The sequence below is a fragment of the Peromyscus eremicus genome, chromosome 1, assembly GCF_949786415.1.
Source record: "Peromyscus eremicus chromosome 1, PerEre_H2_v1, whole genome shotgun sequence".
Lineage (NCBI taxonomy): Eukaryota > Metazoa > Chordata > Mammalia > Rodentia > Cricetidae > Peromyscus > Peromyscus eremicus.
The window spans coordinates 5876916-5901033 of record NC_081416.1 but is presented as its reverse complement, the minus strand read 5'-3'; the positions used below and the strand labels follow the sequence as shown (position 1 = coordinate 5901033).

At 47.2% G+C, this 24118-nt stretch overlaps 1 protein-coding gene across 23 annotated transcripts in view; it reads left to right on the top strand.

Annotated features, from left to right (window-relative positions):
* Positions 1-12060: 12060 nt before the first annotated feature.
* The window catches only part of Tcf7l2 (transcription factor 7 like 2), a 194910-nt gene continuing 182852 nt past the window's right edge, over positions 12061-24118 (top strand). For all 23 annotated transcript variants that reach the window (XM_059256330.1, XM_059256327.1, XM_059256332.1 and 20 more), the window contains exons 1-3: positions 12061-12320; positions 12566-12632; positions 12863-12987. In XM_059256330.1, coding sequence (XP_059112313.1) covers positions 12132-12320; positions 12566-12632; positions 12863-12987 — 381 coding nt within the window. In that variant the 5' untranslated portion in view covers positions 12061-12131. The remainder of the gene's footprint in view (positions 12321-12565; positions 12633-12862; positions 12988-24118) is intronic.

Below are 24118 nucleotides of genomic sequence, written 5' to 3'. Positions count from 1 at the left end.
CTGCACAGCAAGTTCCAGGCCAGCCAGAGCCACATAGAGAGACCCCATCTCAAAAACACAAAGGTGTTCGGGTTGGAGAGATGACTCGGAGGTTAAAAGCGCTTGATGCTCTTGCAGAGGACCTGGGTTTGGTTCCCGGTGCCACACTGAGTTGTTCACAACTGCCTGCAACTCCAGCTCCAGGGGATTCAATACCAATTCCAGCCTCCCTGGACACCTGCGTGCATGTAGTATACAGACACATTCAGCCCTGCACACATAAAGTAATCTTTAACAAGAAAGGAATTCTTATAAATCAATAGAAAAAAGGAGAACTGTAGCATGAATCCTAAAGGGTCTTATTAATAAAAACAAACCTGGAGCTGGGTATTGGGGTGAATGCTGGAAGATCAGAGAAGCAGAATAAGCCACAGCTTCCTCACCTTGCCAGTTCCTCAGCTGATCCTGTTTCCTCAGCCTGGAAGCCTCTGAGTCCTCATCCAGAATGAATCTCAGCTGAACTGCTGCTAGAAGCCTAAAAGCTTAACCAGCTCTAGTTCCTGGTCCTCACGCCTTAAATACCTTTCTGCTTTCTGTCATCACTTTCTGGGATTAAAGGCTCTTGTTACCATGCCTGGCTGTTTCCAGTGTGGCCTTGAACTCACAGAGATCCAGGCAGATCTCTGCCTCTGGAACGCTAGGGTTAAAGACGTGTGCTACCATTTTCTGGCCTCTATATCTAGTGGCTGTTCTGTTCTCTGACCCCAGATAAGTTTATTAGGGTGCACAATATTTTGGGGAACACAATATTACCACAGATAACTCATTATTATTATGTTTTATTTGTTTATTTGTGTGGGGACAGTATGTGTGTTCAACATGCTCAATCGTGGAGGTCAGAGGACACCTTTCACAGTTGATTCTACCATGTGGATCCCAGGGATGGAGCTCAAATAGTCAGCCTTGGTTGCACACAGCTTTACCTGTGAGCCATCTTCACCGCCTCAAGATAATCCATTTTTAAAAGTGAGCAAAAGATTTGAGCTAACATCTCACGAAGGAGGATCTAGTGGCCAGTAGAAAAATGTTCAGCATGCAGGTTTCAGGAAGGGCACATAGAGTCTGAAGATGCTCACGCTAAGTGAAAGGAACCGGCTCAGAAAGACAAGTAACATTTTCTTCTATGCAGGACCCAGACTTTAAAAATGCAGGATATAGAATTTCTTGTTTTGTTTTTCCAAATAGATTTCTGTCTAGCCTTGGCTGTCCTGGAGCTCAATCCGTAGGCCAGGCTCAGCTCAGACTCAGAGATTTGCTTGTCTCTGCCTCCTGAGTGCTGGGATTAAAGCATGGGCTACCACTGCCCAACCTTTTTTTTTTTTTGAGGGGAGGATATAGAATTTAAATGCGCGCGCGCGCGCGCGCGCACACACACACACACACACACACACACACACACACACACACGAACACACACAACATTAAATTGGAGAGACTAGAGGAAGGAACAGGACCAGGAAGAGGAGGAACAAGGTGAGTAATGAGCTAAGGACAATGACATGTGGCCAGAAATGTCATAATGAACCCATTACTTTGTACATTAAAATATACATAAAATAAGGGGCCAGGAAGGTGCTCAGTGAGTAAAGACACTGTTGCAAAGCCTGAGTTCAACCCCTGGGACCCACATGATGGAAGGAGAGAACTGACTCTGGCAGGCCACTGATACCCATGTTATACATGCCTAAACACACACACACACACACACACACACACATGAGCACACACGCACACAAATAAATGTTAAGAAAAACATTAACAAAAACTATCATTTAGAAATAGTGAAGGGGGCCGGGTGGTGGTGGCGCACGCCTTTAATCCCAGCACTCGGGAGGCAGAGGCAGGCGGATTTCTGTGAGTTCGAGGCCAGCCTGGGCTACCAAGTGAGTCCCAGGAAAGGCGCAAAAGCTACACAGAGAAACCCTGTCTCGAAAAACCCAAAAAAAAAAAAAAAAAAAAAAAATAGTGAAGGGCTGAGGATGCAGCATAGTTGGTAGAGCACTTGCTTAGCGTTCTGGGTTCATTCCTAGCATTCTAGCATCCCATAAAACTAGGTGCTGTGGTACCAGCACTGGGAAGTATAGGCAGGAGAAGTAGAAGTTTAATGTTTTGTCCTTGTTGACTACCTAGTAAGTTTGAAGTCAGCCCAGTCTACATGAGACCCTGTCTCGCCCCAACTTGCCTTCAAGAATTGTACGTCTTATGTATGTTAAGTTTGTTTTTTTGTTTCTGTTTTATTATTTTAGAGACAGTGTCTTGCTATTTCATCCAGGGATTTGAACTTGCCACTCAACCTTCTGAGTGTAGGTATATGCTATCACACCCAACATAAAACGAAATTTAAATAAAAATCTAGAGATTTGATACAGAGTAAACCTTGCTTCATTTTTTTTTTTTTTCTTTCAAAGGGGCCCCTGCTCTCTTCCTAAGAGTAGCAATGTCACAAGAGCCAGGATCTGAAGACCTTGGATCCAGAGAAGCCAGAAACCATAGCCGGGAAGGGGCACTGGGGCTGGGGCAGGCTTCTTCCCATCTGACCTAGGCCTCCTCCTTTCTCACCCATGTGGCCGGAAGCAATGCTCCTCGGTGGCTTCCCTTAGGAAGCTGGGGCCAGTGGGAGTGTAGCAGGCCTTCCTCACTGGAGCTGTTTGTGCTTGCCGAAGGCTGAGGGTATTCAATGACTAGATAATTGAAAGGGAGCCTTGGGGACTTTGGAAAGTTGCACCCTGCTCTAACTGGGTGGGAGGGACTTAGCTGGAGGGACAGAGAAGGGAGGTTGGAGGGAGACACCCTCTGAGGGGCTGCCCCATCCTGAAGTCCTGTCATTCAAAGGGATCCTATCAGGCCACAGCAAAGGGTCTGCTTATCTTTGGAGGTCTGCGGCCTGGCTCAGGGTGAGCTAGAGTTTCTTTGTTCTGAAGTTGCTGCATTTGAACAAAGTTATCAGGAAGGAGACGAGCAGGGTGAGAGTGAGAACCCAGGACCTCCCAAGTGCCAGGGCTTAGGTAGTCCTGGTATTCCATGCCCTCTGGAGAGGAGAGGAAGGGAAAGGGAGACCGCCCTAGGACATGCCCAGTAATCAAGGCTATTAATTTTACATGCTCATTCCCTGAGTCATAATGACACTCAAACGTAGATCCTGCACCTTCACTTTATAGACAAGGAAGGAGTCAGGTGATTTATGGACAGGCCCAAGGTCACAGGGGAAGCCAAAATGTCAACCCTGCTGGTGAGGCCCCTTCTGCAGAGTTATAGGTTCTCAGCATGAGTGGCAGGGTCTTGTCGGGGTGGGAGGGCCCTCCCAGGCCACTCTGTTGCCGCTCTCCACCCTCAGCCAGTGAGGAAGCAGTGCTGGTGAGCCCCTTCCAGACAGAAAACCAATTTAGTAAGTTGAGTGTGGTGGCGTAGGGCTGCCATCCTAGCAGTTGGGAGGCAGAGGTAAGGGGATCTGGAGTTCAAGGCTAGCCTTTGCTACATAGTATGTTTGAGGCAGCTAGGTCTACACCAGATCCTGTCTGAAATGTGAACCATATACCAGGCTGTTCTCTACTAACTGCTTCACCTGGTATCAGAGATACCCAAAGCAGGTCTCAAGGCATGTGGCAATCCCTGCCAAGGCCTCCAGCCCAGAAGAACACTGGTAAGAAAGGAAAGGAAGGGGGTGTGTGGCAGGGGGAAATGAACTAAACAGAGGCTAAGGAGCTCACCTTTCTTCCAGAAGCTTCTGGGCAGAACAGCAGTTTCTCACAGAGGGGAATGCCACCTCCAACCTCTGCAGGAGTTTTGTTTCTCTATTTACTGAGACAGGATCTCTCATAGCCCAGGCTGGCCCCAACCTTACGCAGTAGCTGAGGTTGTCCTTGAACTCCTGAACCTCCTGCTTCTACTTCCCCGGGACTCTAATCATAGTGTGCACCACCAAGGCCTGCTTATGTGGTGCTGGGAATCCAGTCCAGAGCCTTATGCATGCTGGGCAAGCATTCCACCCAATGACTGGCAGTACCAGCTTGGCATGTCTTCTACCACTAAAGGAAGGGAATCGCCACTGGCAGCGTGGTAGGGGGTTAGATTCTGGTCAGTATCAGCTGGCACCCGGGATGACAGCCCACTCCCACCGACTCCCTCTGTCTCCCAAGTCTCCAAGGCTGACAAGGCAGAGAAACTTCAGTGTCTAGTACACAGTGATATTTTTGGGGTGAAGCAAGGATATGCTGGGGAGAGAACTCTGGGCACCCCAGAAGAAAGGTAAAGGAAGATTGAATGCCTTTGAAGACAGTGTTAACTACTTCAAAACTCGTCCCTGGTTGGGTGGCTTTAAAAGAACTGATTTCTCTTTTTGTTGTGGTCTTCTTTACTTACTTTTATTTTTAAAAGTCTGTTAGGTGTGTATAAGAGTTTTGAATGCATTGGTTTGTGTCCCATGTTCGTGCCTGGTGTCTACAGAGGCCAGAAGAGGGCATTGGATCTGCAGAAACTGGGGTTACCAGCAACTGAGAGCCATCTCTCCTATATCAGAAAACTCAGGAGGACAATTCTGTTGTTGACTTGACCAGGTTCCAGTAACAAAGCAGAGCTAGGCTCGGGGCCAGGAAACTGGAGTCTAACTCTTGGCCTGGCCACTCACCAGCTACAGGACACCTGCGTCTCTTGGAAGCTGTTTCCTTACCTGTGAAATGGGAATAAGGATATTTGTTCTCTGCTTCTGTTGGCTTTGCAGGAGGACAAGACCCTTTTAGGATAGCCCATTCTTGCCTTTGGCAAGCTTGGGTGCAGGTCTGCAGGCACAGGTCCTGAGCGAAATTCAACACTTATTTGTTACTTTTTTTTCTTTTGTTACTAGGGTGAGGCTTGGGGTAGAAGCCATGAATCCTTGGCAGATTTCACTCTATGACTGACCCTATCATTTATTTTTAAATTAAAAGGGTAAAATTGAATCTTTTGTCATGTATGTGCCGTGTGTGTATGTGTGTGTGTGTGTGTGTGTGTGTGTGTGTGTGTGTGATTAGAAACACTGAATCTTGCTATCTGGGCACTTTTAAGGAATAAAGATTAAAGCTTTCTTGCCTGCTCTGGGTATTTACAGTGTGCCCTCAGGCTATGAAGAAGCGAGTTTGCTCAAGATGACAGTCAACTGGAAACTCTGTCATTGTTGAACCTTGTGCTGCTGCAGGCTGCTGTCTACACTGAGATCCAAAGTCACTCTGGACCCCGGAATTCACTTCGCTTTTCTCCTCTCCCCCAGCCAGAAGAATGTTTCATCAGGAAACATGATCCCACACATATCCCGAATGAAGAGAAATAATCGAGATTTTACAGTAGAGAAGGTTGTTGATTTTGATCCACACTCCAGCGATTAAATCAACATGGGTTTCATCCTTCCTCTGAACACACAGGGGTCAATGGTGCATGAATTCCTAGGGGGTGAAGCCTGGGACCTTCCCAGTCTGAGCCTGGGAGTCTCTTTAGATCCAGCACCTCTTCCATCCCATGATGCTCTTGGCCAAAGGCAGGTGTGTCAGCCCACACCTAGATAAATTACAAGGGAACAATGGTATTGTCTTCTGAAATGTCACCTGCGTGTCCCTTGAACACATGTAAACCACCTCCTGGGATTGCTCAATGCTGGCTGATGGTGTCTCTGAGTCAACTTAAAGGGCCCACATTTGCACGACACTTCATGGTGCTGCACTGGGTCAGAGTAGGCGAAGATACTCTGTGATACAGGGCGGGTCACTGAAGCATTTATGTTTATTTTTTTAAGAGGAAAGGAAAAGAAAACTCATGGGGGATAGAGATGACGGCTTCATCTGGAAATCGTTTGTCATACAAGCATGAGGACCGGAGTTTGGATTCCCAGAACCAGCATAAAAATCAGGGTATGGTGATTAATGCTTGTTACTGCAGTTCAGGGGAAGCAGAGAATGGACAGGGATAACTACAGTTTGCTCAAAAGCCATCCCAGCCTAACTGGCAAGCTATAGATCAGTAAGAGACCCTGACTCAAAAAAACAAGGTGGATGGTACTTGGGGCTGACCTCTGGCTCTCACATACACACTCCTGCACCAACACAAATACGAACCCAACTCATACAAAGAAAATGAAAAGAAAACATTGGCATTTCCATATGTTAAACAGACAAGCAATTATTCTTTCTGAACACTTCTGCAAGATCAACTTACATAAAACTTTTTTCACCTTTTCCCTACCTTTTTTCCCTGCTCAGAAACATTTAGACCTACCCTATAGCAATGACTGCAAGGAAGACTCTGCCCTGTGTATCAGGGACGCACAAACAATTTAGTACAAACGTAGCCTGGCTCCTGTAGCCTGGCATTAGGGTAAGTATATCTTAAGAAAGCTCTTATGCAGACTTGGCTCCGGGCGATAAAACGTCACGGCCGTGTAACTGTAGCAAGTCAGATTTCTAGGGAGCAAATTAGTGCTCAAACATCTTCTAGTGATGGCAAGAGAGGAATCATACACCACCCCAAAATAAAGCAAGATATGCAGTAAATGTTTCATTTATTGACCTTCTTCTATTACTATTAGGGTTAAAAGGTGTCTTTTCGATAAAAGGAGTCTCTTTAGAGAGGACTGATGTCTTTTGGAAGCTGTTCTCGTCACAGATGCCTATAGTGGTCATGATCAGTTTATGGATGTAGGTGTCACAGCCCCTAATGAGTGTATACACTTCCCACTAGTCCTTGGGTCATGGGGTACCGTTGTTCCTATATTACCTGATTGGGCTGTTAGCTGATGCAAGGTGATCATCAAGTCAGGTGCTTTGGAGGTTGGTAGAACACAAGCCCATTCCTCTAGGTTTCCAGGGAAGGCAGGGGCCACTTGTACAAGTTGGTTTTCTCCATCCACCATGTAGGTTCTGGAGCCTGAACTCAGGTTGTCAGGCTTGGCTAATCTATTCTTTATCTATCTATCATCTATCTATCTATCTATCTATCTATCTATCTATCTATCTATCTGTCTGTCTGTCTGTCTGTCTGTCTGTCTGTCTGTCTGTCTGTCTGTCTGTCTATAGGTCTTATGTATCTCAGACTGATTTCAAACTCACTAGAAGATGACCTTGAATTTTGTTTTGTTTTGTTTTGCTTTTTCGAGACAGGGTTTCTCTGTGTAGCTTTGGAGTCTGTCCTGGGACTCACTTGGTAGTCCAGGATGGCCTTGAACTCACAGAGATTCACCTGCCTCTGCCTCCTGAATGCTGGGATTAAAGGCGTGCACCACCACATCCTGCTGACCTTGAATTTTTGATCTGTCCTGAGTGTTGGGATTACAGGCATGTGCCACCACTCCTGATTGATGCAGTGCTGGGTGTTGAACCCAGGTCTGCCCGTACGCTAGGCAAGCACTCTACCAACTGAGCTACACCCGAGCCCAGATGTCTGTTCCTGTGTTAGCTAAGGGAGGAGCCTTCTTTTCCTGAACATCCAAATGAATGTTCATCACCCACATGGGACAAAAAGCAAACAAAAAAACCTCTCAGTGGAATCAGGACTTTGGTTTCTGAAAACCCTCCCCCCCCACTTTTTATAGCTTCCTTGTATTTCCAAATGCTTTTTTTTTTCTTCCCTCAGTCAGCATACTCCCTGCCAAGGTAAGTCCAATACAGTGGGTGACAGATCACCCACCTTGGAGGCTGGATCTGTAAAGGGAAATCGAACAAGAACAAAAGCACACACATACGTGCACGCACGCACATACACATACACAGGCGTACACAACACAGGTCTCATGCATGCATAGGCTGATGCCAAGGGTACTTGAATAGACTTTTGCTTAGTGATTGGAGGAGCTGAGTGTTGCCACCTTTGTGGAGTCCCTGCTTCTAGATGGTGTAAGTCAACCACCTTTGTATTCCCAGTATCACAAAGCCAGCCTCTTACTCTGGCTTGTCTTTGCTAGGGTGCCAAGAAACTTTTGGTAATGATCGTAGTCTGGGAAAAAAAAATTATAGACTCATGGACTCTTTCGAATATAAAAAGCACACCAGAAAATATCCATACCTCATCCCCAAGGTGATGCAGCACAAAGAAGCCACAGGTAACATGGCTCATGGTCAATCTATTATTTCAGTTCCTGTATTTCAGTGATCACCCCTTCTGTCTCCCTGGTGCCTAGAGGGGGACTAGTGTAAACAGCAGTCACCTTCTCACACTCACATTTAGAAATCACACCCTGCTCTCCCAGGCAACCTATTCTTTTTTTTTTTTTTTTTTGGTTTTTCGAGACAGGGTTTCTCTGTGTAGCTTTGCACCTTTCCTGGAACTCACTTGGTAGCCCAGGCTGGCCTCGAACTCACAGAGATCCGCCTGCCTCTGCCTCCCGAGTGCTGGGATTAAAGGCATGCGCCACCACCGCCCGGCCAACAACCTATTCTTTTAAGATGTATTTATTTATGTAGACATACTTCATATGTAAGGCTCTTCCTATGTCAACCTAGCTACTCTGTCATTTACTCTATAGATCAGGCTTCTGCCTCCTGAGGGCTAGGTTTGCAGACTTGAGTCGTGTCTGGTTAACTTAGTCGCTTAAGTTTTAAGGCAATATATAGATCACCAATATTAACACAAACCTACTCGGAGAGAGCCAATGGAAGGAAGACTGTTGGCAAGACCAAGAAGCCAGAAATGGAGTAAAGAAGACATGGGGGGGGGGTGTTGCAGAACAGCCTGGCACTTGGGGACCTGGGCTGGCCCAGGAAGGGGCTCCAAATGTTGAGAAATGAGAACAGCTTCTCCATCCATTCTGCCCATGCCCACATGCAAAGACCAGGACGTCCAAATGCCTTGCAAGGCTCAAGCCAACATTAGAACTAGCCTGGTGTCCCTTTTGTGTTTTTTAGCATCTTGGCCATTTGGTCAGAATTCAGTCATTTAAACCAGGACTCATCAGAGCATAGAGAGAAGGTACCTAAATGCTCAGATATGAGCCAACTGGTGTTTAAAGAGTTCTTGCCAAATCTATAAACTGCAGGTCCACATGGTGGGCCAATCTGCCTTTTCCTTTTTGAATGTTTCATTTTGTTACCTGTCAGTGGCATTCCTTGCCCTGCCCTCCCCCGCCCTGCCCTTCTGGGTACCACCACAAGCAACAACAGGCACTAGATTTCAAGGGAGATCTTGCAACTTTCTCTCCCCAAGCCTTTTTACAGCACCAAACAATGAAATTAAATGTGTCACATGACCTGTTATGGAGTAACTTTGAATCACTTAATTAGGTTGGAGATTTAAGGGAAGATTCAAAGGTTCCCTTTGATGGAGAAAAATAAGTCTATGCCAAACTAGATGATGGTATTGGTCACCAAAAAAAACCCTTAGTGTTTACACATGATAAAAATGCAGTATGTTAAAAACAATGACACTTTAACAATTTCAATTCAGTATATTCATAAGCTTTTATTGTACAATCAATCCCGCAAGGAACACAGAAGACCCCATTATTCAACTTGATTCAGATTAGGGTTAGATAAAAATACAAAAAGAACCCAAACCCATCCTACAGGACAAAGACTTGGTCATAAAGCAGACTTACTGTAAAAGTGTTCCCATTTATATCAACAAGCCCCAAACAGGCCTTGGCAGAGTCATGATATGGAATAGAAACCAACTTGGGTACAAGTTGTATACAGGTGGCAATTAATAAGCATGTAAAGCTGCAGCTGTTGGCTAGATGTGGAATCTGAAGGTATTCAGTGGAAAGACTCAGGAAGGGGATCAGTCATCTATACATGGACTCAGGGCAGGGCTGAATTTCATGCTTAGTGTTTTTGCTTGGTGTCTTGAAATACTCCCCTTTCTGTCTCTACGTTCTCTCTTAGACGCTGCATCGTCTTATTTATTTATGAAGTCTGAAGGTTAGTCCTACCTGCTGAGACTAATTAGCCCTCTACTTTGTGTCCCATGCAATCCATCCTATGAAATGTACACATTTGTTTTGTTTTATTCTTTTATTTTTCTGGCTCTTTCTCCCTCCACTTCTGATTTTCTGATGAATATGGAAGTTGGGAGGTGGTGGGATAGTGATCTCACTGCCTGCCTCCCCCATGCCATCCTCATTTTGCGAATCTCCCGCTTTAGTGTGCTAATGTGCTGGGGATTTTTCTTTCCAGTGCAGGGGAATTCGTTGGCCTTGTCAATCTCAGTGTCGTTATTTTCAGTTGTCTTCTTTCTGAGGCCCGAGCCTGTAGGACAGTTTTGTTGAAACCCCAGACTCTCCAAATACTACACAGTAAACTGGTTACTTTTGGAAATCTACAACAGATGAGCTTTTTAAAGGGAGGGTAGCCTAATTTAATACATTGTGGACCCCAGAATAATATCACACCTAATAGTAAGTTGCCAGTTCCGATTATTTCCTTCCTTCCTTCCTTTCTTTTTTTGTTTCTCTTTTCACGTTGGAATTCCCAGTTCACTTCTCATTGGATACTTGCAAGGAAAAAGACCTGACTCTACCATCCAGGAACACCGTTTTGGGAACCCACCTTTCTTCTTAAACGTAATTTCTTCCACATTTCATAGCAAATCAGTTTGCCCTCCCTGAACCTAATGACCAACAAATACCTGTCTCAAATCCTGGGCTTCCCACCTCCTCCCCAAGGGCTTCTAGGCCAGCTTTGACAGGGCCATCAACATCCACAGCCTCTGGGCATTTCATCTCAGACCCCCTTGGAGAAAAACTACAACCCCACTCATCCCCGGGGGTTTGGTGAACTTTCACTTTTATTTTCCCTGGCGTTAACGCCCAAACTTTTCACCTCCAAAGTCTGAACGGACTTTGGATCCTACATCACTTCCTACTTCCAATGTCAGTTTAAAAAAAAAAAAAAAAACACAAAAAACCAATAACTTTACATTTCCCTTAAGGATATTTTTAGTACCCCAGACAAACCTAAAGTATTTGTTTTTGTATAAAACGCCTTCTTGGCATATTTAACCGAGTGGGTCTTTACATTTAATGACATGATTCACTGTCATTAAGGAAAAAAGGGAGGGGAGCCGTTGTGGGTTAGCCTCCTTGACTGTGGATGGCCCGGCCCCTCTGCTTCCCAGGTTTTCTCAGAGCAGAGGGGTGAGCCTTCTTGGACCAGTTGTGTCTTATCCCGCCCCAGGGTGTCCGACTTCTCTGAGGGATTAACCATTGAGCACCCCGTCCCCACGTCCCACAGTCCTCTCCTACTGGTCCCCATCCTCAAGACTTCTGGCTAACACTTTTTCTGGGCCTCTCCCCATCCCCGCCCCCCAAGTGGGCTTTCCTTCCGCCTTCCCCGGCTCAGATTCCGGACTTGGTTGCCACCCCCTTCCCCTCCTCTCCCGGTCCGCATTGTCTTTCGGAACCCGCCCCCTCCAGGAGCGAGGCCCGCACCGTCCGGGCGCCCGGCTCGCACACTGCGCACAGGCCGCACCCCGCGCGCCTCCCGCGGCCCCGGCCCGCCCCGCTCCCTCTCCCGGCGCCCAAAGGATCATTGTTGGCCGCCCCCGCCCCGCCCACCCCGGCTGTTTATTTATGCACACGTCACCGGGCTCGCCCCGCCCCCTGGCATCTCATTAAGGCGAGTGTGTTCCTCTCGCCCTGTCAATAATCTCCGCTCCCAGACTACTCCGTTCCTCCGGATTTCGATCCCCCTTTTTCTATCTGTCAATCAGCGCCGCCTTTGAACTGAAAAGCTCAGTCTAACTTCAACTCACTCAAATCCGAGCGGCACGAGCTCCTTCGGTGTCTTCGGCTTCCCCCCCCTTTGCTCTTATATCTGACTTCTTGTTGTTGTTGTTTTTTTTTTACCCCCCTTTTTTATTTATTATTTTTTTGCACATTGATCGGATCCTTGGGAACGAGAGAAAAAAGAAACCCAAACTCACGCGTGCAGAAGATCTCCCCCTTCCCCTCCCCTCCTCCCTCTTTTCCCCTCCCCAGGAGAGAAAGACCCCAAAGCAGGAAAAAAAAAAGTTAACCTTGGACTCGTCTTTTTCTTGCAATATTTTTTGGGGGGGCTCGCAAAACTTTTTTTTTTTTTTTTTTTTTTGCTTTTCTTCCTCCTTCATTTTTCTTCCAAAATTGCTGCTGGTGGGTGAAAAAAATGCCGCAGCTGAACGGCGGTGGAGGAGATGACCTAGGCGCTAACGACGAACTGATCTCCTTCAAAGACGAGGGCGAGCAGGAGGAGAAGAACTCGGAAAACTCCTCGGCGGAGAGGGATTTAGCCGATGTCAAGTCGTCGCTGGTCAATGAATCAGAGACGAATCAAAACAGCTCCTCCGATTCCGAGGTAGGAAGAGCCCCTCGGGCTGGCGGGGTTGTTCCTGCCGGTTCCCGGGCTCGGAGACTGGGGCTGGAAGGCGAGGCGGGTCGGGGTTGCGGGCGGCGGGCGGCACGGACGGTTGCCCCGGCTGCGGACTGCAAAAACTTGTAACCGTGTTTTTTTGCACCCCTTTCCCCGCCGGCCCTCCCTCCCCCGCACCCCCTCGGCGCGGCGATCGCCCCTCGCCCTCCCCACTTTGCCCCTCCGGGAAGGCGGAAAGACGGCCTCCGCCTCGCTCCGAAAGTTTCCGAGATAAATCCCGGGAAAGTTTGGAAGAAGGTGAGTGCGCCCCGCGCGCCCCCAAAACCGCGCGATCGCGTTCCCCCCTCCCCGGGGTCGGCCTGGCGGGTGCCCTCGCCCCACTCCCTACCCACCCTCCCCGAGTTCCCGCGCCGGCCGGGCCCCGGGGACGCGCGCGGGCCCTCGGGGGACACTTGCTAAAAAGTTTCTCCCGCTCTCTCCCGCGCCGCGCGGCCGCCGCCGTCCCCTCCGCCACCCCGCCATGTTAGCGGCCAAGAGGCAAGATGGAGGGCTCTTTAAGGGGCCACCGTATCCCGGCTACCCCTTCATCATGATCCCCGACCTGACGAGCCCCTACCTCCCCAACGGATCGCTCTCGCCCACCGCCCGAACCGTAAGTGCCACCGCGCTCCCCGCCCTGCCCGCCCGCCCGCCCGCCCGCCGGCCCCGCATGCCCTGCCCCTCCCCCGCCCCGCCCCTCCCCCCCTCCCCTCCCCCCTCGCGGCCCGAACTCTCCAAACTTTTTCTCTGCCTTTTGTGGACTGGGTTTGTTTGCGCTTCGCCATGTTCTGGCTTTCCTTGTGCTTGCCTCGCGATTCGGGGAGCCTTTTCTTTCCCAGGCAGGGCTCTGTTGGGGTGGTGGGATGCCAGTCAGAACTTTTAATTTTTCTTTCTCTCTTTTTTGTTTTAAATTTTCTTTTTCTTTATTTTCTCTCTCTCTTTTTTTTTTTTTTGAGCTCTGATTTCCCCCTCCCCCCTTGCTAGTGGTGTTTGTTTCTTGTCCCTGGGAAGAGGACTGTGTAGCTCCTTCTTCTCCCTCTCTTCCTTCCCTCTTCTGTGCGTCTTGGGCTTTCCCCAGTTTAACCCCTTGGCTGCTGGCTGGGAGGCCGGGCGGCCCGGGCCGCGCGGGTTCCCGGTGCCTTTGGCTCCAGGCGCTGCGGTGTTGAGCGCGCAGCCTCGGCCCTGCGGAAGCGCCCGGCGCTGTCCCCAGCCGGTCATTTCTGTAGCTTTCTAGTGGCGATCGCAGGCTCGCGGGCCTCCTGGCCCCTTCTTCCACGGGAAGGTCACACTTGCCAGGCTTGGTCCCCTCGCAGGCCCGGGGGCCCAGGGCGTGCTCTTTTCTGCAGACCCGGCAGGGCTTGGCTTCACCAGGCTCTAGCAGCGAGCCGTGCGTGTTGGGAAGGCCCGTTTGGAAGGCTTCTGGGTTTGTGTGTAGTCAGGATGGCCTGTTTGGAGTGGACTTTTGTGTCAAGGGAAATTTCGGTGCCTTGGGATGGGCTGTGGAGGCCTTCCTTTCTCAGATCAGCTACTGTGGGCCCCTGGGGAGGGGACAGAGGCCAGGGTGAGCGCTTTCAAGGAGGTGTAGGAGGCTTGGGGATGCCTCCCCTTCTGGGGGATCGGCTACCGAAGTTTGAGGGGCCCAGGGCAGCGCGGGGTGCCATGCTCCCCGGGAGCTCCCTGCGGCGCATCTCCGACACCCACCGCAGACATTTGTTCCTGCTCATCCCCTCCCCGGGGCCCTCTGCCCCCTGCCCTCACACTGTCCCCTGCCTCCTCCCCCTCCCCCCTAAAAAGCCTGGATTGCGGAGCTCTAGACACATCAGCCGCGTTTGTGCCGGGCTTCCCGGGGTTGTCACTTTGCACCTCTGGCCGTGGTCCCTACCTCGTGTTTACACACACTAGTTTTGTTTTTCCTTCTTCGCTCATTCAAAGTGGCAATTTGAAATAATGTGCCCACTATTGAGCCGTGCTGGGATTGGAGTCAGCCAAATCTACAAGTGTTTTTAAGCATTAAAATATTAACTATCAGGTTTGACTTGTTTTTTTTTTTTTTTTTTTTTTTGGCTCTGGCAGAATGGCAAGAGCACGCTAGACCGGTAAATTTTTTTTTTTTTTTTTAATGCCTAGGAAAGAGAAACACTCACCACCCCCCAACCCCCTAGAGCCCGTGCCTTCCTTGGAAGCCGGGACAGACGTACAGCCTGACCTCCGCCCAGCAGGGCCCGCGCTTTCCGGAGGCTGCTCTGCGGCCTCGGAAGCAGCGCCTGGTATTTTTCTTGGTAGCTTAGGGGATCTTAAAGAATCGGTGTGTTTGCAAACTAGACCCAGCAACATTCCAAAGTAATCCTGGGAATTTCCTCCTCCCCTCCTCCCCTTCTCCTTAGGATGCAGACCTCTTTCGTTTTATTTTAAAATCCACTTAGCCGCCCGAAAGGCCATCTGAATATTGAGCTTTGATGGCAGGCTTGTTGGCTTTCTTGACCCTTTCAAACTGCACGTCCGTGACCGCTGGCGATCTTGCCACACCATCGCTTCAAACCCACACAGTTGTGTTGTGCTGTAATTAGGAAACAGGGAAATTGTTAAAGGCAAATAAATGATTTCCCGGTGAGACAAGGAAGGCTCCCAACCCACGGCCCCCTTTGTGGGCTTTGTAAGATAGACAGCGTCTAGTTATTTTAATTGTGGACATAGCGGGTGGCCCTCTGCTGTGACATCAGATTGACTCTGAGAAGGCATTTCTGAACCCAGTAGGCTGTTAGTATTTGCGCGTCAGACATCAGACATCTTTGCACACTGCCTCTTTCCTTTCCCTTACCTGGGTAAGCCTGTGTGCTCCAAAATTGAAGTTATTTATTTAGGCGGCGGAGCGGGAGCGTTGGCAAGGAGCTGAGAGGCGGTTGATACCCCTCTAGCCGCCTTTGGACGCTAGGGCTAGCTTGCAATTCCAGATTCGATACAGCCCGGGGTGGAACTCACAGGCAAGCCAGCGGTCCCCGGTCTGAAATCCTCAGGGTTTTTCATAGGGTCTGGTTTTGAGTGGGAGTTGTAAACACAAATTAGGGATAAGCTCATTCATTCTCTTCCTGCCGGCTGGTTGGGGTGCTTTTTGCTACATTTTCTGTTACTTGTGAACAGTACCGGCCAAAGGGCCGAATCCTTTGAAAAATAGATTCTCTGGAACCCTGACTTCTGTTTTTCTGCTTAAAAATGTAAAGAATTAAGGAGTATCATTAAATCTGCTTTTGATGAATAATACATCATCTCTAGAACAATCTTTTAATTGCCAAAGAAGCCATAAAGCTTGATAGTAATGATTTTACTTTAAAACGACAAAGACTTCCTCAGAACATTAATTTAATCTTTGCTCCAGTAATAGAAGTGGCTTAGGAAGAGGATACATTCAGATAGAAAAATACATGAAGGAGAAGTCTAGTTAAGTAGATGGAAAGGCCTGGAAGTGCCAGTATTGTGATTCAGGTAACACTGTGTTCTAGAGAGTAAATACTGTTACAAGATTAAAGTCATCAGAAAGGGAAGTTTTGCTTTTCTTTTTCTTTTTCTTTTTTTTTTCCTGGCTTGCAAGAAATGGGTCTATGGTGGAAGGAATTGCAGTAGGTGTGAGATTTCATTTTAAGGGTCCCCTCACACAGAGCTTCATCTACCCAAAGCCTTTGCTTTTCAGCGGAGCTGTTTGCTACTAGGTTGAGCAGATAAGTAACAGCATCTTGAATTCATTTTTGAACTTGGAATGGAGCATTTCAAGGAAACCGAGAGGGAGCCTATTCATTGAGGAGGTTTTATTTAGCCCGGCAACTTTTTTTTTTTTTTCTGGCTTGCCGAAAAATGGAAAATGAATGTTTTCGACTTTCTCAAACAACATAATCCTTCCTGACACCAAAGACTGAGATCCTAGAGTGTGAAGGGTTAATGTTGGACCTTCCCTGTTGTCTTCCCACCCCCCACCTTCACCCCTGATTGTTTTGACAACACTTTTCAAAGTGTGACATTCCAAGCCCCTCCATAACAATGTAATATTACTGTAATTACACAGGTCATTACATTTTAAATAGAAAACAATAAAATGCTTATCGCCTTGAAAAGGAACAGGTGCTCTCAGCCTCCTTTCGTATTTATGCTAATTGTTTTCATCTCCTTCAGAAATATTTATGGCAGACATGTTTAGATTTTAATCTCAATGCAGCAAGTCTTCTATGCTAATCTCGTAAGTTAGGGTTTAATGTCTGGGTTCAGCATTCACTCAGTAAGTCATATTTTAATGATTATAAGTCTAATATGCTAGTGCTTTGCAGTTTGGCTTCCTGAAGCCCCACAAACAAATGTGAGGTTTAGGAGTGTAAAAGGCTCATGTAGGAGAGGCATTTTGGGGGAACTTTGCTACCGTTTAGGGGACGCCAGTTTTGACTGCCTTTGAGAACAGCCATGCTGGTTCTTGCTTGGAGTTAGTTCTCTGCCCTGATTTTCTTTTTCCTGAGAGGGATTGCCTTTGGAGTTGCTGCTGGCAGCTGCCTAGTTTTCTGTTTCTGAGCAAGCTGTGAAAAAGTTACAGGTAGGTTTCCCGGAGTGACATCTAGAATACTGCTTTCTCTGTTTGTGGCATAGGATGGCTGCAATTCTGCACGCCATTTAAAAAAGGGGGGTGGGCATTTAATGGTTATACCAGAGGCGATGCTTTTCCAGATTAGGGTAGAAATCTTTTCAAGATCTGAGCACCTTCTCCCATCCCACAGGGTGCCCAGGTGCATACAAAAAAGTGTCTGCAGAGCCCACCTGAGAAGCGCTGGCCTGGTCTGGCCTCCCTCCCATCAGAGGGTAGAGGAGAAGGCAGAGGAGAGAGAGAGGATTTTGCATTTTGTCACATGTCACACAACAGGGGCTCCCAAATCACACTGAAAATGCACTGTAGAGAAAGGACAGCTGCAAATTTTTGTGTGGACGCGTGTTTAGGACCGTGACTAAAAACTCCCGAGGACCTTTCCCCCAGCTGTCTGGAAGTTATGTGGAAGTTGGTTTATTGGCAGTTAAGTATGGGACAACCTGGATTTAGCAGATGCTTTCTCCTGCACAGGAAGTAGATGACATTGTATTGGGGGCAGGGAGGAGACTAGGCAGGGAATGATTTACTCCCTTTTAAAAAAAAAATCTCGGAGTTGCCAAATAAATAAGCTTCCAAGGAAGTAGGTGCTAGCTAGCTTCCTAGTCTTGGTGGGAGTGGAATTTGATGATATCTTTGACCACATTTATAACTTTGCTGGCACATTTCAATGATTTGAAAAGGAGGGTTGACCATGATTCTTCAGGGTTTTGTTTTGGAGGTGTGTGGGGGCGGTAGGGTGGGGTGGGTAGATGGTGGGTGTCTGAGTTTCTTTAGGAAGTAGATACTGGCAACCATGTAAATAAATCTTCAACTCGGATTTATAATTGAGCACATTTGTGAAGGAAATGGTTAATTTTACAACCAAAGGCAAACTTGCACCTCGACAGGCCTGCTGAAAGAAATGTGCCCCAGCCCTTTGCTGGCAACCTCCCTGAGTCATAAATCCACGGGCTTTATTTGCAGCCCATAACACTTATGAATGTTAAGATATTTGACGCCACGTTGCCCTTATGATATTCAAGGTCCGCAGACGTTGGCAGTGGCTCAGATTTCTCTCACTAATTATAAGCAAGGAGATGGGGGGGGGGATGCATCGCTAAAGCTGCCCTCCCCTCTCCCCCACTCCTCCCTGCACCTCTTCAGTCCCAGTTGACCGAGACAGTCATCTCCTTCCTTTGCAGTGGACCTGTTCTTTGCCCTAAGCTATTGTTACACACGTTTATAAAGCACTTTGAGGGATAGGAATTCAGGAACCTCCGCTCTAACACTGTAATGCTCTTTTCAAAAGCAAAGTTTCTTGGGGTGTTTGCTTCTTTCTCCTTGTCTTCTGGTTCCCCTCTCTTTCCTTTCTTAATCCGCCCTCTTTTCCTGGAGACCACTTTGCCTATGTTGTGCATATTTCCCACACTACTTAAAGAAACCTGATATGGGAGAATGTACATTCATTTAAAAGATGTTCCACTGAGCTAGAAGGGGAAATATACACATTGTATAGTGTTGTAGTTAATATGAAGGCTTAAAAAGAAGTGAGGTACAGGGAGAAAGCCTGTGAAAGGAATTTCATAGACAAGCAAACGAAACAAAACAAAACAAAAAACAGGTTTATGTTGGGGAGCTGGGCTTGGGTGGGGGCACTGTGGAAACTGGATCCAGCCAGAGGTGCAGAATAAATGTTTGACTGAGAAGTGTTAAAGAGCAGGGAGTGGACAGGATGGACTGACTTCTGGTGTGGGACAGGGGGACAGTTGGGGGGAGGACCCTTAAAAACTATGTGGCTTTGCTCTGGAGTGAGAGACTGGCTGATAGTGTTCTATCAGGCAACCAATATGTTTCCTATCAGTTACCCCCGAACATCTGGAGGTGGAGAGTCTGGCTGGAGAATTATCTGAGGTCCAGACCCAGCTGTGAGAGAGGTTTTAACTTAGTTTTAAAGAGTGAATTGTTTTGGTGAACATTTGGCAAAGTGGACCACATAGTGCTGTGGCTGCAGCTGCTGCTGCTGCTGTTGGGATGTGTGTGTGTGTGTGTGTGTGTGTGTGTGTGTGTGTGTGTGTGTGTGTGTGTAGAGCAAGTGTGGGGACCGCTGAATGATACAACAAGGCGAGTGGATGACTCTAGCATTTCTAGGCAAATACTTTCCCTCCAATCCAACTCAAACTTAAAGACCCAGGCTGAAAGGTTTCATTTTCTAATCAATGGAATGCAGAAACTTACTAGCCCTTAGGGATATGTGAATCCCTTAACAGCTCATTACAAAGACTGGGCTGTGGGATCTTTGAAGGGGTTATCAGGCACGGTGTTTTTCCGCTTTTCCCAGGATAGGCTTTTCTTCCTTAGGCACATCTGATTTTGTGTGGGTAATTCAGTCTGTTATATATTCTTTTCTTTCTTTTCTTTTTTCTTTTTGTCATGAAGTGGTCTTAGATAGTTCAGGCTGCAGTGGGAAGACGTAGCTGTTGGTAATATCAGCTCTGAAGGAGTTAACAATGGCCTGCCAAAGTTTGGCATCATGAAAATAAATGTGAGGCCTGGTAGGCATTAGCAGGGCCCGGCACATTTACAGAGCTTAATTAGTACGAACTGTAATTGTTCATGGTCTGCCAGAAGAAGTAATACTCAGGAAAGCGGAGTCCCTCTCTTGCAGTCTCCAGTTTAAAACCGATAAATCACTTGCATATTTGTGTAGTGATTCAAATGGAGCTAAGACCTCTCCCATCCCAACATGTGGTAAATTGTAAAGTCAATGAATTGCAGATGTAGCACTACAGTGAGATCCTCTAAGAAAATGCACAATGAATGGGAAAGAGTGATGCTATAAATATTTACTGAGAAGATAACTAGATTCCCCCGTGCTGGGCCAATTATGATGTACTAAATATATTAGTAAAAATGCTTGAAAAAATTTGAGAGGATCCGTGTGGGTCTTTGGGTGGGTTTGTTTGTTTTAGAAAGTGAAATAAGAGGCACTATGTTATTGCCCTGTCAGTTTTATTGAGCCAGGGAATCGCAATAGCGTACCCATGGAAGGACACATGAGATCCACATTAATGCAAATGAATTCGTTATGAGTTCTAACCCTGGGACTGCTAAGCGGAGTAACGATGGCGCATCGTTCTGAGGGTGTTCTGTAGCAAGTGTTAATGAAAACTGCTGCGTTAAGAACATGCCTCAGCACTTCAGCCCACGTGCCCCTGTGTGCTAGAAATGTGCTTTAGCTTCACTCCCAGATGAAGAACTTTAATTATGTTTTGATGTTTAAAGAACACCAACTAGTCTCTCCTCAAAAGCAGGCCCAGAAAAGCCTACAGCTATCAGCACCAAGCTCAACTCTAGCCTGTCTTTGCCAGGGATTGGAGCTCAAGCAGGAAAACAATGAAGGGAGCATCCCCTTGGTAGAGATGTAGAGGAAACTTTCTTGAAGGCATTCTCCCTCCCCCTCCCCCTTTCTTCCTTTTAGAGGATTTTGGTCTCAGGCAATGTTGCAAGTCAATACTTCTTTCCCCAAATGTGAGTAGGTGGATGTGTATGGAAGCTGTAAAAGTTAATGATCCAGGTCTGACTCATAGCTCAGGGTTTCAGGTTGAGGAAAAGGCGGAGGGGTGGGGGGAGGAAGAGAAAGAAATTAATGAGGGTAAATAGACGTATGATGGACCGATGAGACATCGAGAGAGAGTTTGTTCTAGGGTCTGAGGGCACGCGTTCTGTGGCATGTGTTTTCCTGGGGTACAATACCAGGAAGTGAGGAGGCAATGTCTTTGTTAGACAGTGGTTTAGGATGTTGCAAAGATTCTCTGTCTGGATCTTTGCAGGGATTGTAAATCCAAGAATCTTCTAGGCATCCCCCTGGACCTCCTCCTGGATCTTGAGGCTTATCTGGCACTTTCTGAGCAGGCAGCATCAGGATGGGTGGTAGCCATCCCAGGTCCTGGGCAAGAGTCGATTTTCCATTGAATGAAAAAGGCCATCTACATGGGACAGGGCAATGTTGTGATGGGGTGGACTGTGTTTATGGGGCACATAAATTACCTTTTTTTTGTTGCCTCAGTATCCCCGAAAGGATGAGGACCTAAGACAAGGTCTCAGATAAACTACTAGAAAATATTTTGTCTTTAAAGCTGGTGATGTGGAAATTAGAGTTCAAGTGAGCAAGTGAGAAGAAGGGAAAAGGAAAACAGACCAAGACCCACCCCCACCCCCACCCACCCCCGCAAAATCCAACCTGTTTAAGAAATTGATCTGATATGTTTGTGTGTGTATGTATGAGTGTGTGTGTATGTGTGTGTGTGCATGCACACACACACATACACACACACACACACACACACACACACGAGAGTGCACACAGGTGTGCAAACAGATATGAGAAAGCTAGGTGATTCATAAAACTGAAAAGTGAGTCCATGCCCTACCTCATCCTTTAAGTGACGTGAACTGGTGTAATATTTACTCTTCTCCCCATTGAAGACTGCTGTTTTGTTTGTGGCTTGGAGCATGAGATTCCTGTGGTTGACAAAGGCTGGTTCCTCTTCTATCCCTGGGTATCTCTCATCTTCAGTATCTGTAGCATCGAATTTAGAGTCAGTGGTAATGATTAGAAATAAAGCCAGAGGAATCAAGATAGGGTAATAAGGGAGCAGTTAGTCGTAGTGTTGCAAGCATCTACTTAAAACTGCCAACTCTTCCTGACTCTCCTGGACAAGCGGGGCCTGGTCGCTTGGGTGCTCTGATAGGGAGGGGTGTTTGACGGCTGTGACCTAGGAAGGGAACGTGTCATTTTTGTGGGGCTTCCTAGGAGGGAAGAAATGAACCAAGGACCCTGGAGTCTGCTGACTCCCTGGACTGTCCAAGGGGAGAGAGAGGCACTTATCCTAGGCACAGGACACACCTACATAGGGAAGCCTCAGGATGGGATGAGGAAGTGACTTGGAGCTTTCCAGGTGACCTGTGTAGAGTGTGTTAAACGTGTGGCACCTGCTTTTTAATCTCAGATAAGGCATAAGCCCTCTTGCCCTGGACCTCTGTCTTCATGTACCCTTTCAAACACAGAGGCCTAAGCGTGTTTTGTTTTCTCCTTCCTTATGGTGGGGAGTGGGGGGAGGGAGGCAGAGGAAGGCAGACAAGAGACCAGTTCAGTTTGGAATGCCAAGTTCTTACGGAGCATCTGTACTTTCTCTTTAAGAAGCTGGGCTGTAAACAAACAAGGCCTCTTCATGTTTTATAGGGAAGGCAAAAAAGCTGCTAAAGCCTGTGTTCCAAAAAAGCATTTTTGGGAAAAGAGAGGGTAGAAACCCCAGGGAGAATAAGAACATTTGGTATTCTTTGCTGTCGCTGGCTGGAGGTAGCCTGGGCTCTGAATTCTCTAGAACACAGTGGTTGGTGGTTGGGAGAAATCCTACTTAGATTCTAAGGGAGTCTTTTGCACCGGCTGGGGCTGTGAGCGTGTAAGAGGGTGTCTGCTTACCCTAAGGAAGTTACATTGTTTGGAGGTGTTAAAACGGTGTGAGGGTGAATGTATGCCCACATGTGCATCCTGTGCAGGCACGCTTAACTGGAGGTAAATTGACTTGATTCTTGATGCAGGTTTCTCTGCCAGAGTCTTTAGAAACTTCCGTATATGTAGTGTGTATGTATATTTTTACCATTTTAATTGCTGCATTCACTCCAGGCTCATTGGTGCTTTATGGGGAGGTGGTGAATGCAAGGATTAAGAATGGAACTGGACAAGTGAAAATTGCATTTGGCGTAGTCACAGTTTCATTAATTTATTCATAAGACGATGACTACATGAAATTATTTTCCAGGGCATATCCGAAGTTATCAGGTGTCCATTCAATTTTAATTGACAATGTAAGATTCCTGTGGTTACCCTGAGTACAGATTGCCTGGGGCTCCGCAGGGCTTGTGGGAACAGAAGCTTGGACAAGTTTCCATTAAGCTCTGAATTGGGCAATTGGAAAAGAGGAGAATAAAACCCTTGAAAGGAAGGACCAAGTTGTTACTGTTGCCTGCTCTGCTGAGGAGAGAGGACCTCCTCTCAGAGAAGAGTTGTTCTCTAGCCAGGAATTCCAAACTCGCAAAGAGACCTGTCCCCCACACAAAAGTTGTTTTAACATGATGGAAAATTGTCACAGTAATGAGTGAAATCCCAGCTCCACTGACTGGGGTGGGTAGTGGGGGGACAAAGGGTTCAGACGCACCTTTCTTTTTCAGCCAATCACTTTGATGGGCTCCTTGAATGTGTGGGGGCTGTGCGCATGGACACTTAGTTTACTTTGTCCATATTCACTTGTATGAGGGGAGTGGTTTATTGCTCAGCTTTGGCATGTATAGAGATTATTTTTATTTTTTCCCCAGCTTTAGCTTGTCTTCCTTTAATTTGATTAACATGTTTTCTTAGGTTTTTTTTTTTTTGGGGGGGGTGGCTGTTGACATCCTCTTCAAGTCCGTTGTATACTAAAAATGGGTACTTATTACATTTTGAGTAATGTGGGTTTAGACTGCATTATTACAGTGTTGTTACATTTTAGTTCAGAATTTACGGGAGTCTTTTTCCTTTTTAAAAGAGCAAACAGACCCTGTTGAATTCTCTTTCCAGGGAACAAGATAACAAATTAACTGAGTTTAAAAGTCCACTGCAGCCCCAATGGTACTTGGAGCACAGGGGGTTCTGGTAACTTAGTTCTGAAGCAGTCATGCTTACAGTTTGTGAGAATAAAGATGATAATATAGGTGTTGATCCAAGTATTTGGAGGAGGTACCCCGACTTGCCTGCTGCAGGAGGGGGTAGGCCATCTGATGCTTCCTCATCTGTTTGAGTATAGTAATGCATTTCAGATAATTGTTGAGACCCTCTCTGTGATTATTGGGTTATTTATAAAATGCCTCAACCCATGGTGCTTGTTTTACCCATTGGGTAGCATCCCAAGGTTAACTTGTATCATTTGGGGAGGAGTCTTGGTGCTTTTGTAAGGGAATTCACTTGACAATGGGGGGATGCGTATGGATGCAGAGGGAAAGACAGGGTTGAGAGCTGTGGTCCTAGGAGTAAGGCAGAGATTCATTGAGAAGTGGTCCTTCACCGACCTGGGGCTCTTGGGCAGTGCTTGGCTTCCTTTAGGGGTAGCGT